At 43.3% G+C, this 13,482-nt stretch overlaps 1 protein-coding gene across 1 annotated transcript in view; it reads left to right on the forward strand.

Moving 5' to 3' along the window:
* The first annotated feature begins 970 nt into the window (after positions 1–970).
* Positions 971–13,482, forward strand: part of LOC124112973 — a 50,744-nt gene continuing 38,232 nt past the window's right edge. The window contains exons 1-6 of the mRNA XM_048398272.1: positions 971–2,377; positions 8,695–8,769; positions 8,991–9,293; positions 10,024–10,317; positions 11,254–11,556; positions 12,200–12,493. Coding sequence (XP_048254229.1) covers positions 8,709–8,769; positions 8,991–9,293; positions 10,024–10,317; positions 11,254–11,556; positions 12,200–12,493 — 1,255 coding nt within the window. The 5' untranslated portion in view covers positions 971–2,377; positions 8,695–8,708. The remainder of the gene's footprint in view (positions 2,378–8,694; positions 8,770–8,990; positions 9,294–10,023; positions 10,318–11,253; positions 11,557–12,199; positions 12,494–13,482) is intronic.

Raw genomic sequence — 13,482 nt, forward strand, 5'->3', positions numbered from 1 at the left:
TTAAATTTTAGAAACTTTGACAAAAATTACCCAGATATTTAAATGACAACTTTTCATGCAATGTTACTTGGGGTGACGTTTCTTTTGCGGTTCAGTATATATAAATTACAGTAAGTACTGACTACTTTTCCTACTCCTTATGCCAAACCAGGAGCAAACCCATTCGTAGTGCAGCAAGAAGTTTCCTGTACCTCGCGACCTCAGTGCTACAAGCGAAACCTCTCGTAAATGTGTTCCTGTAAATGCGCTTGTCTCTCGGAATGACACGAGTGTTCACGAGTGCTGAGCAACAGTACTGCATTACTACTTAAAGGGCAAGTTCACACGGAAATGAACCAATTTTTCTTGTACTTTTTCCACATTAAAAGTGTTAACATAGAAGTGTCATAGACAAAAATATAAAAACATCATATTTAATTAACATATTTTTTGCATTAAAACGATTTATATTTTTCACATTTACCAAGTGTTCTATTTCCACAACAAAAACACCATGGCTTATGCCCCTTGCAATATGACGTCATTGGTGCCAATTGATAAACATTATGACGTCATCATGCTTTGTTAGAGCCGCTTCACGTGGTGTAGGTACAGTTTTGTGATTCTAGCGTCTCAGATGCCAGCCAGAATTGTGTTATGCTGAGTCACCACTGCGCCGGAGTGTGTCGTAGACCATGTTGTTTTACCGCAAACTGGTCCTTGATATCTTTTGCGTTGAGAATAGACAGGGACCCAGTTGAATTGGCACCAATTACGTCATAATCTAAGGGGGATAACTCAGGCCTGTTTTGCTCGTAAAACGAAGGCCTCATAACGACATATCATTTTAACACTATTGTGAGCTTCCTACTTTCACTGTGAAAAAAAATGAGCGTATTTTTTCAAACACAGATACTAACTAATTCTAAAATTGCGTTTTGTTTAGAAAAAGAAAGAAAGTGATTTTTGCGTGTACACTTCCCCTTTAAGACAAACATTTTTCATGCGCCCGTCGTATCAGTTTAAATAAATACGAGTGACAAATCAGATATTGCTTACAAGGGTTAAATGTGTCGTGTCAATGAATCATAGTAGCATTTGATTTATTGTTCTTCTATTTAAAGGTGGTGCTTGAATTCATATAACAACATATTCAGCTGCAAGCAGAATGTACCTATTTTGCTGGGGAGTTCTGTTGCAAGGCTTGGCCAACCATCCATAGTACTGTGAAATCAGATTTCCGTTAGATATATTGCAAAGACAAGATTTCCAAGAAAGGTGGGAACCAAACTTTGCGTCAAATTGTTTAAGTTAACATTCAGTACTTTAAATATCACAAAATAATTTTTAGATATCACAAAGTCATTTATGATATCTAAACTGCGAAATCGTGAAATCAATGTTTTATGATAGCAATAAATAATTATCTTCTGATAGCACAAAATTTTTATTCAATTTAGATTTAATTATTGAATTAATATAGTCAGGAATAAACAGTCGGACGTCGCCTCAGAAGTCTGGACTTATGCAAGTTTTATAGTGCGAGCCCAAAGAGACACCATGCCGCAGTTAACATGCATACCCCATTCAGACGAGCCGACAAGACCTTGTTTTACCCCCTTAATGCCGAGCGCCAGGAAGGGTAACAACAAGTACCATCGTTTAAGGTATTCTGATATGACACGACCAGGGGATCAAACCCCGGACCTTTCGTTCTCGATTATAAGACAGGTGTTCGACACTTAAAGGTCATACAGTTTCAAATTTAAATGAGAGCTTTGAATTCCGATAACATAATTCAAAAGTTCAACATCATAGATTAAGGTAATAGCCTTCATAATATATCCTGCTACACTGAACTTATACCCTCAGTAAAATGTGTAAACATTTATTGTTTAATGTTGTTTTCTGAATTGCAAGAAAACGACTGTGTGAGTGTTTGAGTGAGTGAGTGAGTGAGCGAGTGAGCGAGTGACGCCGCAGCCAGTACTATTCGAGCTACATCACATTGACCTGTAATATATTTAAGTATTGTCAGGACAAGATACTGGCTTATACCACGTACAATGTTCACCTCTCCGAGTATGATAGCGCGCAATATAACCTTTCATGGAGCCTTCGAACACTGGTCTAGTTGGTTTACAAGCACCAGCCTGCTGAGGAACGTTTCTAACCCGGCTCTCCACGATAATAAAACATTTCAGCCACTCAGTGAGACGGATAATGTACAGCCATGCAATATGGTTTTGTGTGTGATCGATGTAGGATTATGAGATCAGTTCAGTACATGTTGTCCTCGTGAGCTGGTTTCGATCAAGGAGAAGGTATATGTAGAGTGGGCACAGTGTCTCCTCACACAAGTAAGCACGACTGTGCTGTTGCTACCATTGACACACAGGTAAGGAGTTAAACTCAGGCAAGGTTTTACCTTCATGTTAATTTTATTTTATATAATAATATTACATTTCCTGCGTCTTCAACAGAATATATGTTTATCGTGCTCAACCACCGAATGTGTGACAAAGTGTGACAAAGAGTTGAATATTCTGGCATCCTTTTACATGTTAAATAGAACTATAACATGTTTCAGTTTTTTGTTTTTTTGGTTTAACGCCGCTCTCGGCAATATTCCAGCTGTCTGTAAATGATCGAGTCTGGGCCAGACAATCAAGTGATTGACCTCATGAGCATCGACCTACACAATTGGGACACGATGATATGCATCAACCAAATCAGCGTGTCTGACCACCCGATCCCGTTACTCGCCTCTTACGACAAACATAGTCGCCTCTTGCGACAAGCATGGGTTACTGAAGACCTATTCTACCCCGGATCTTCACGGGTCACATGTATCAGTAGAATTGAACTGAGCGCTACAAATACACGAAATACCTTGTTAACACTGGAGTCATTAGATTATGTCGCGCTATTCGTAGACTAAATGTTGACATTTAAGTGTAAACTGTTATATTATAATGTTTGATTAATTGTTGATGTTCGATTCAAATGTTTTGTTTGTACTGCCTTATGTATAGTCAGTTGAGCACACTTCATGGTTGAACTGAGCGGAGCTAAAGCATTAGTAATGGCGGCTTGAAAGCATTTGTCACACGACGTTGCTAGAATTGACACACAGGGGATGATTTCTAACTTTGCTGCGGTTTAGCCCTCATGTTCATTTTGTTTCCAAATGTTACATTTTTTCCGTCTTTGTCATAATGTCTGTCTCCTGCTCAACCACGGACTTTGGTATGGTACAGGGTTGAATGGTTCTTTTACATATAGAATAAAAGTTGAAGATATATAAAGCATTTGACACACATTTGCTAGTTGGGATCATGTTAAATTGATTCTATTTGTAACTTTTATTTCGGATACAGGAATATTATTGCACGTCAACTATTCACCTGAGCAAACAGGGGAACATATGGTACAAGTCAAAATAGGGAATTGCATCGGACATCGTATTTGTCACTGATGCGTCAATGTCCTCCACGTCTACCATAAAACGTTTTGAAAGCTTTACCAATGCCTTCAATTGCAAGTCCCGTGAAGATTCCGAGTTAGAATTGGTCTTCACCAACTAATGCTTGTAAGAGGCGACTAACGGTATCGGGTGGTCAGATTTGCAGAGTTAGTTGATGCATGTCGTCTTATCCCAGTTGCGTAGATCGATGCTCATGATCGTCAATCACTGGACTGTCGGGTCCAGACTCAATTATTAACACACAACCGTCATATAACTGGAATATTGTGCAGTGCTGGATTAAACTACAAACACATGATTGAGATAACACACAATGCATTCGATGTTGTTACCCCCATGAAGCAACTTTTGAACAAGAGCAATAGGCACAGTCATTTCCTGGGGCTCGGCTTTGGCTGATGATCCAGGATTCCCAGTCAGGCATAATAGGAGAAAATTGGGTGCTTAGTTATTCGTAATGACCCCTACCAAAAGACTCTTGCCGTCATGGTAAAACGCTTCAGACTCTTCAAGCGTTCTTGCCGTCATGGTAAAGAGCTTCAGACCTTTCAAGCGTTCTTGCCGTCATGGTAAAGAGCTTCAGACTTTTCAAGCGTTCTTGCCGTCATGGTAAAGAGCTTCAGACTCTTCAAGCGTTCTTGCCGTCATGGTAAAGAGCTTCAGACTCTTCAAGCGTTCTTGCCGTCATGGTAAAGAGCTTCAGACTCTTCAAGCGTTCTTGCCGTCATGGTAAAGAGCTTCAGACTCTTCAAGCGTTCTTGCCGTCATGGTAAAGAGCTTCAGACCTTTCAAGCGTTCTTGCCGTCATGGTAAAGAGCTTCAGACCCTTCAAGCGTTCTTGCCGTCATGGTAAAGAGCTTCAGACTCTTCAAGTGTTCTTGCCGTCATGGTAAAAGAGCTTCAGACCTTTCAAGCGTTCTTGCCGTCATGGTAAAGAGCTTCAGACTCTTCAAGCGTTCTTGCCGTCATGGTAAAGAGCTTCAGACTCTTCAAGCGTTCTTGCCGTCATGGTAAAGAGCTTCAGACTCTTCAAGCGTTCTTGCCGTCATGGTAAAGAGCTTCAGACTCTTCAAGCGTTCTTGCCGTCATGGTAAAGAGCTTCAGACTCTTCAAGCGTTCTTGCCGTCATGGTAAAGAGCTTCAGACCCTTCAGGCGTTCTTGCCGTCATGGTAAAGAGCTTCAGACCCTTTAAGCGTTCTTGCCGTCATGGTAAAGAGCTTCAGACTCTTCAAGTGTTCTTGCCGTCATGGTAAAGAGCTTCAGACTCTTCAAGCGTTCTTGCCGTCATGGTAAAGAGCTTCAGACCTTTCAAGCGTTCTTGCCGTCATGGTAAAGAGCTTCAGACCCTTCAAGCGTTCTTGCCGTCATGGTAAAGAGCTTCAGACTCTTCAAGTGTTCTTGCCGTCATGGTAAAGAGCTTCAGACTTTTCAAGCGTTCTTGCCGTCATGGTAAAGAGCTTCAGACTCTTCAAGTGTTCTTGCCGTCATGGTAAAGAGCTTCAGACTCTTCAAGCGTTCTTGCCGTCATGGTAAAGAGCTTCAGACCCTTCAAGCGTTCTTGCCGTCATGGTAATGAGCTTCAGACCTTTCAAGCGTTCTTGCCGTCATGGTAAAGAGCTTCAGACTCTTCAAGCGTTCTTGCCGTCATGGTAAAGAGCTTCAGACTCTTCAAGCGTTCTTGCCGTCATGGTAAAGAGCTTCAGACTCTTCAAGCGTTCTTGCCGTCATGGTAAAGAGCTTCAGACTCTTCAAGCGTTCTTGCCGTCATGGTTAAGAGCTTCAGACTATTCAAGCGTTCTTGCCGTCATGGTAAAGAGCTTCAGACTCTTCAAGTGTTCTTGCCGTCATGGTAAAGAGCTTCAGACCCTTCAAGCGTTCTTGCCGTCATGGTAAAGAGCTTCAGACTCTTCAAGCGTTCTTGCCGTCATGGTAAAGAGCTTCAGACTCTTCAAGCGTTCTTGCCGTCATGGTAAAGAGCTTCGGACTCTTCAAGCGTTCTTGCCGTCATGGTAAAGAGCTTCGGACTATTCAAGCGTTCTTGCCGTCATGGTAAAGAGCTTCAGACTATTCAAGCGTTCTTGCCGTCATGGTAAAGAGCTTCAGACTCTTCAAGCGTTCTTGCCGTCATGGTAAAAGAGCTTAAGACGCTTCAAGCGTTCTTGCCGTCATGGTAAACAGCTTCAGACCCTCCAAGCGTTCTTGCCGTCATGGTAAAGAGCTTCAGACTCTTCAAGCGTTCTTGCCGTCATGGTAAAGAGCTTCAGACTCTTCAAGTGTTCTTGCCGTCATGGTAAAGAGCTTCAGACTCTTCAAGCGTTCTTGCCGTCATGGTAAAGAGCTTCAGACCCTTCAGGCGTTCTTGCCGTCATGGTAAAGAGCTTCAGACCCTTTAAGCGTTCTTGCCGTCATGGTAAAGAGCTTCAGACTCTTCAAGTGTTCTTGCCGTCATGGTAAAGAGCTTCAGACTCTTCAAGCGTTCTTGCCGTCATGGTAAAGAGCTTCAGACCTTTCAAGCGTTCTTGCCGTCATGTTAAAGAGCTTCAGACCTTTCAAGCGTTCTTGCCGTCATGGTAAAGAGCTTCAGACCCTTCAAGCGTTCTTGCCGTCATGGAAAAAGAGCTTCAGACTATTCAAGCGTTCTTGCCGTCATGGTAAAGAGCTTCAGACTCTTCAAGCGTTCTTGCCGTCATGGTAAAGAGCTTCAGACTCTTCAAGCGTTCTTGCCGTCATGGTAAAGAGCTTCAGACCCTTCAAGCGTTCTTGCCGTCATGGTAAAGAGCTTCAGACTCTTCAAGTGTTCTTGCCGTCATGGTAAAGAGCTTCAGACTTTTCAAGCGTTCTTGCCGTCATGGTAAAGAGCTTCAGACTCTTCAAGTGTTCTTGCCGTCATGGTAAAGAGCTTCAGACTCTTCAAGCGTTCTTGCCGTCATGGTAAAGAGCTTCAGACCCTTCAAGCGTTCTTGCCGTCATGGTAATGAGCTTCAGACCTTTCAAGCGTTCTTGCCGTCATGGTAAAGAGCTTCAGACTCTTCAAGCGTTCTTGCCGTCATGGTAAAGAGCTTCAGACTCTTCAAGCGTTCTTGCCGTCATGGTAAAGAGCTTCAGACTCTTCAAGCGTTCTTGCCGTCATGGTAAAGAGCTTCAGACTCTTCAAGCGTTCTTGCCGTCATGGTTAAGAGCTTCAGACTATTCAAGCGTTCTTGCCGTCATGGTAAAGAGCTTCAGACTCTTCAAGTGTTCTTGCCGTCATGGTAAAGAGCTTCAGACCCTTCAAGCGTTCTTGCCGTCATGGTAAAGAGCTTCAGACTCTTCAAGCGTTCTTGCCGTCATGGTAAAGAGCTTCAGACTCTTCAAGCGTTCTTGCCGTCATGGTAAAGAGCTTCGGACTCTTCAAGCGTTCTTGCCGTCATGGTAAAGAGCTTCGGACTATTCAAGCGTTCTTGCCGTCATGGTAAAGAGCTTCAGACTATTCAAGCGTTCTTGCCGTCATGGTAAAGAGCTTCAGACTCTTCAAGCGTTCTTGCCGTCATGGTAAAAGAGCTTAAGACGCTTCAAGCGTTCTTGCCGTCATGGTAAACAGCTTCAGACCCTCCAAGCGTTCTTGCCGTCATGGTAAAGAGCTTCAGACTCTTCAAGCGTTCTTGCCGTCATGGTAATGAGCTTCAGACCTTTCAAGCGTTCTTGCCGTCATGGTAAAGAGTTTCAGACTCTTCAAGCGTTCTTGCCGTCATGGTAAAGAGCTTCAGACTCTTCAAGCGTTCTTGCCGTCATGGTAAAGAGCTTCAGACTCTTCAAGCGTTCTTGCCGTCATGGTAAAGAGCTTCAGACCTTTCAAGCGTTCTTGCCGTCATGTTAAAGAGCTTCAGACCTTTCAAGCGTTCTTGCCGTCATGGTAAAGAGCTTCAGACCCTTCAAGCGTTCTTGTCGTCATGGTAAAGAACTTCAGACTCTTCAAGCGTTCTTGCCGTCATGGTAAAGAGCTTCAGACTCTTCAAGCGTTCTTGCCGTCATGGTAAAGAGCTTCAGACTCTTCAAGCGTTCTTGCCGTCATGGTAAAGAGCTTCGGACTATTCAAGCGTTCTTGCCGTCATGGTAAAGAGCTTCAGACTCTTCAAGCGTTCTTGCCGTCATGGTAAAAGAGCTTTAGACGCTTCAAGCGTTCTTGCCGTCATGGTAAACAGCTTCAGACCCTCAAAGCGTTCTTGCCGTCATGGTAAAGAGCTTCAGACTCTTCAAGCGTTCTTGCCGTCATGGTAATGAGCTTCAGACCTTTCAAGCGTTCTTGCCGTCATGGTAAAGAGTTTCATACTCTTCAAGCGTTCTTGCCGTCATGGTAAAGAGCTTCAGACTTTTCAAGCGTTCTTGCCGTCATGGTAAAGAGCTTCAGACTATTCAAGCGTTCTTGCCGTCATGGTAAAGAGCTTCAGACTCTTCAAGTGTTCTTGCCGTCATGGTAAAGAGCTTCAGACTCTTCAAGCGTTCTTGCCGTCATGGTAAAGAGCTTCAGACTCTTCAAGCGTTCTTGCCGTCATGGTAAAGAGCTTCAGACTCTTCAAGCGTTCTTGCCGTCATGGTAAAGAGCTCGGTTCCAAAATAAATCAAGGGGTATTGAACGGTGTTTGAAATAGAACAAAATGCCAGGCTGCCATCAGTACCCACAGACTTTAGGAGCTGGCTGAACTCTTTAGACCCTCATTTAGAAAACTGCAGCTGATTATAACAAATACATCGACACGTAAATCTACTGCAGGCCATAAGGACCAATACAAATGTGAAACTACTGGCCCGACACAAAATCTACCTGCCACGGGCCTACGGACAGGCGCTTATTTCGAACACTGATATCGAATCTTCAGTGAGAATAGCCTAAATCTCCAAATGTATAAATCAACATTCATAATTATATAAACATAGATGCAAGGCACTACCTCTGACCAGGTACAATCAAGTGAATTGAGTATACATGTAGTGAAATCGTCACTAATGTTGTAAGTGGACTGTGGTTGTAATTGGGCTTTGTAATGTGGTCCGTTGTGAGAGGATTTCATTGTCCAGATATTCAGTAAAGTATCATAAAATTCGATAACAAAGGTGTAGATATTTTATTTATAGACCATCGACAAAAATGGCCAGTGAAGATGGTGGTGCCAACAAGAAACTTATATTCATGACTAATCGCTGAATATTCTGAGTTTTAAGAAAATAATGTAATTATTTTTGGTTGCAGTTCTCTGCCTGAACATGTGGAAGCCTGGCCGACTCTATACTACCACCCTTGCTTGGATAGCATGCATTCACTACAGTGAGGTTTTAATGTTCCTTGCATTATCAGCTTCATATGTTATCCATTGATTTGACTTTTACAACACCATTTTCAGTATCGTAAATGTGAGGGAAGAGTGGCGTTGTGTCACGCAGTTTCGATTTACCATATGTACAGTTTGTAAAGTCAATTCCTTGTGTTACCCGCTTGTGATAAAGTTGGAATGTTGCTGTTAGCGCATACAACTTCACTCATTGCAGGTGTTGATTCGGCGGATCCCCCGTGTGTGGCAGGGGTGGCGGCGCTCCGTACAGAATACACTATTCAGGGGGACAGAAGCAACTACACTGGCTTCATATGGGTACGACCTTATGATAGCCGGTATGTCGTCGTATGTAACCCCAGCTGTAGCCCTGTGGCTGGATACAGTGCAACGGTGAACGGCACACACTCTACACTCACTATACACAGTGTTGGAACTATAGATGCTGGTACATGGAAGATCGTGGATGCACTTGTAGTTGGAGCTGTCCCTGTCGACGTGTGTCAGCTGAGGGTGGCAAGTGAGTAGTTCAGGTCCTTGCTTACAAAAAAACGACGGAGGAATAATGTCGTCCTTGGCAGCAGACAAACACAAGTTCGAAGTGAGTGAGTGAGGTTTGTTTGACGCTGCTTTAAACAGTATTTGAACAGTTACTCACATGGCGTTTAGCACTGACACTGTACAACTTGATGAAACCCACAAACACGGGTATAATGCTGACAAACCAGGACATATAATCAGAGCGGACCTTGCATTCGACCCCACGATGATAGGCTTTTGGGTTGCCAAGTCGCCTCATGAGCCGCATCCACTATTATCATAAGATATTCCTTTAGACAATATTCTTTGTGTTTATCTCTCCAATTTATAAATTGTTTAAACTCTGTACTAGACACAGTTAGCACATCACTTCGAGAGAAGAATTGGAGGAGGGTTTGTATTGTAGTCACAATATTTCTAACAATAAATAGTTTGGGGAGTTTTCACGAATTGGTCACTATGCACTACCTCATATCTGAATCATTTATCATGATGCGAAGGGGTTATTATCCTGCCTTATAACACACCAGACATTCAACACTATGATTTTGATGTCACTTCACTGGTTTCTCATTACAGGTCCACTTGCTGTGTGTATAAACACAGAGTTCAATCAGGGCTCTTGTCCACACCCGAACAAAGGAATAACTATTTTCCTACATTCTACATCAGTCTACATAAGCAGTTATCTCCCATGCTTGTATTTACAGAACTCCCCCGGTGCAACGTCAGCAGTGATGCAGACCCAACAGCCCTCCAGCCCAATACAAACCTGACACTGACAGTAGACATCAGAGAGTTCTACTGTTCACAAGAAGCTGGCTTTTATCTTACTACGGGCAACGTCACGGAGATGTTGATGAAGTACAACGTCACTGACGTCAGCGATGTTATCACTTCCAGCACCTTCAGTGTGACACCAGCCCGACTCGGTGACGTCACAGTGAGCTATACGTGTGACGTCAGCAGCTGGGATGTAAACTGTGACGGTATGAGGAGCCTTGGTGAGTTGTTAGTCGATTTTTATGAAGATTGAAACTGGTAAATATTCAATGCCCTAGACATACAGTTTCTTGCTTTGAGAAGGTGAAATACGTTTTGGGTAGATCAAATGTCACAATTAAACATGCGACAAATGAGTAGACAGCTTGGTTTGTTTTATGTGATTAAGAAGGGGCGTGAAGGGCTGTTGGGGACGGGTCAAACCGAGGCTGTCACTACAACGTGTTTCGCGAAACATTCAGTAGGTAGATAATGCTGAATGGAGGGTTCACTGGAATGTGATGTAACTTATTCAATGCTACTTAATACATGGTGGGTACAATGGGGAAGTAGGTAAATATGCAGGACACAGGACGCCCCCTGCCGTGTTGGTAAGTTGTGTACACGAACTCCTTCCTCGGTTGCTTTAGGCGCCATTTTGTCGTCTTGCTAAAATAACACGGGGTTGAATACAACGCTTTCATAAGTAAATGCAATGTTAAATTATCAAAGTTAATACAAAATACTACGTGTTTGTTGATATATGACTCTGATTGATGTCGCTGATGAGGTTGTCGCTCGCCTTTATCGAACGTCTAATTCTGATTAGTTTGCAAATGTTGATGTTCAATTTTCTACGTTTATGGGTTGTATTTATATTCAGTCGCGTTTGGCTATATCTGCAGCATCAAGCAAACATGGCGGATAGGTTTCCGGCGTAATGAGCGTTTACCGAGAATAACGTTGTTCTTACTCAAGCCAACGACGGATTCCCAATCAAATATATCAATAATATGACATTTTATTATTTCCCAAATGGGTATATGGTGCGAAGAAAATGTACGCTTGTTGGTTAATGTGTTATTCCTTGGTTTGAGTATTACAACACCATTTCCAGTACCCCACTCACTCACTCACTCACTCACTCACTCACTCACTCACTCACTCACTCACTGCAGGTGTTGGTTCGGCTGATTCCCCGTGTGCGGGAGGAGTGGCACTGCTTTATACGCAATACACAATTCAGACCGACAGAAGCAGCTTCACTGGCATTGCGTGGGTACGACCCACTGACGGCCGGTATGTCGTCACATGCAACCCCAGCTGCAGCCCCGTGCCTGGATACAGTGCAGACACAAATGCTACACACAGAACACTGACTATACACAGTGTCGGGGTGGTAGATGCTGGTGTATGGAAGGTCCTGGATGCGGCTGTAGTTGGAGCCGTCCCTGTCCCGGCGTGTCGGCTGACGGTGGAGAGTGAGTATGTCTTGTTCTTGGTTTCAGTGCATTGATGTCTGACCAGGTCTTTGGAGTGAGTGAGTAAATGAGTTAGTGAGTTTTGTTTAGGGCTGTTATATTTCAGTGACTTGTGTGGAACCGTGAAGACCCGGGTTAGACAAGGTCATCAGCAACACATGCTCGTTGTAAGAGGCGACTTACGGGATCAGGTGGTCAGGCCCGCTGACTTGGTTCATGCATGTCACCGTATCCAAATTGCGTGGATCGATGCTCATGATGCTCATGATATCAATCACTAGCTTGTCTTTTCCAGACCCGATTATTTTACAGACCAACGTCATGTAGCTGGACTATTGCTGACTGCGGCGTTAAACTGAAAGCAATCAAACAAAGTTACATTTCAGCCCGAATGATGCATGGTGTTTACTATTTTGTTCAGAGTGAATCTTGGACTCGAAACCATGACAACGGGTTTCTGAATTGCCATGGTTTACGTCCACTGGGCGTGATAGAAACGTCTGAGCATTGCATCTCAGTATACGTTTACTTACCGAGATCATAAACGTCAAGACACAAACTCTCTTGTCCATGACTGAACAACTAAATTAATAGTTTCCTTCGGTCTACATCAGCAGTTATCTGCCATGCTTGTATTTCACAGAACTCCCCCGGTGCAACGTCAGCAGTGATGCAGACCCGACAGCCCTCCAGCCCAATACAAGCCTGACACTGACAGTAGACATCAGAGAGTTCTACTGTTCACAAGAAGCCGGCTTTTATCTTACTACAGGCAACGTCACGGAGATGTTGATGAAGCACAACGTCACTGACGTCAACGATGTTATCACTTCCAGCACCTTCAGTGTGACACCAGCCCGACTCGGTGACGTCACAGTGAGCTATACGTGTGACGTCAACAGCTGGGATGTAAACTGTGACGGTGTGAGGAGCCTTGGTGAGTTGTTAGTCGATTTTTATGAAGATTGAAACTGGTAAAGACTGCAAAATATTCAATGCCCTAGACATACAGTTTCTTGCTTTGAGAAGGTGAAATACGTTTTGGGTAGATCAAATGTCACAATTAACATGCGACAAATGAGTAGACAGCCTGGTTGTTTTTATGTGATTAAGAAGGGGCGTGAAGGGCTGTTGGGGACGGGTCAGAACGAGGCTATCACTACAACGTGTTTCGCGAAACATTCAGTAGGTAGATAATGCTGAATGGAGGGTTCACTGGAATGTGATGTAACTTATTCAATGCTACTTAATACATGGTGGGTACAATGGGGAAGTAGGTAAATATGCAGGACACAGGACGCCCCCTGCCGTGTTGGTAAGTTATGTACACGAACTCCTTCCTCGGTTGTTTTAGGCGCCATTTTGTCGTCTCGCTAAAATAACACGGGGTTGAATACAACGCTTTCATAAGTAAATGCAATGTTAAATTATCAAAGTTAATACAAAATACTACGTGTTTGTTGAAATATGAAATGAAGCATACATGTTACATTATGTGTTGAGTTGACTTTAAAAATGCTTCAACAGTAATTCAGTTAATGTGACATCGGCGCCTAACGTGACCTAGGTCAGAGACATTACAACGTTGATGTAACCCACCCGCGCGCATATGCTAATTGTAGCATTCGAACGAACGACCAGTGGTTTCTGGTACGCCTATTTGGAGCTTTCGACCTATCATTACATCGTCATATAATTAAATATGGATCAATATGTATTGTTTCTTCCCTGAGTATTTATACATGTATGTGGGTACCAGTTGGTGCCGCATTTTACACTGCAGAATTGTTTCCCAGAGTGCCATGATGAAGGGTTCGAATCCCTGAATATGATCAATGGTTTGTCATCAACATATCGGACCAGAACAGGATATTCTCCAACATTAAGCTGACACGCTGTGACATAACTGAAACACTGTTCAAAGTG

Source organism: Haliotis rufescens, unplaced genomic scaffold, assembly GCF_023055435.1.
Source record: "Haliotis rufescens isolate VD_foot unplaced genomic scaffold, xgHalRufe1.0.p SCAF_18, whole genome shotgun sequence".
Taxonomy (NCBI): domain Eukaryota; kingdom Metazoa; phylum Mollusca; class Gastropoda; order Lepetellida; family Haliotidae; genus Haliotis; species Haliotis rufescens.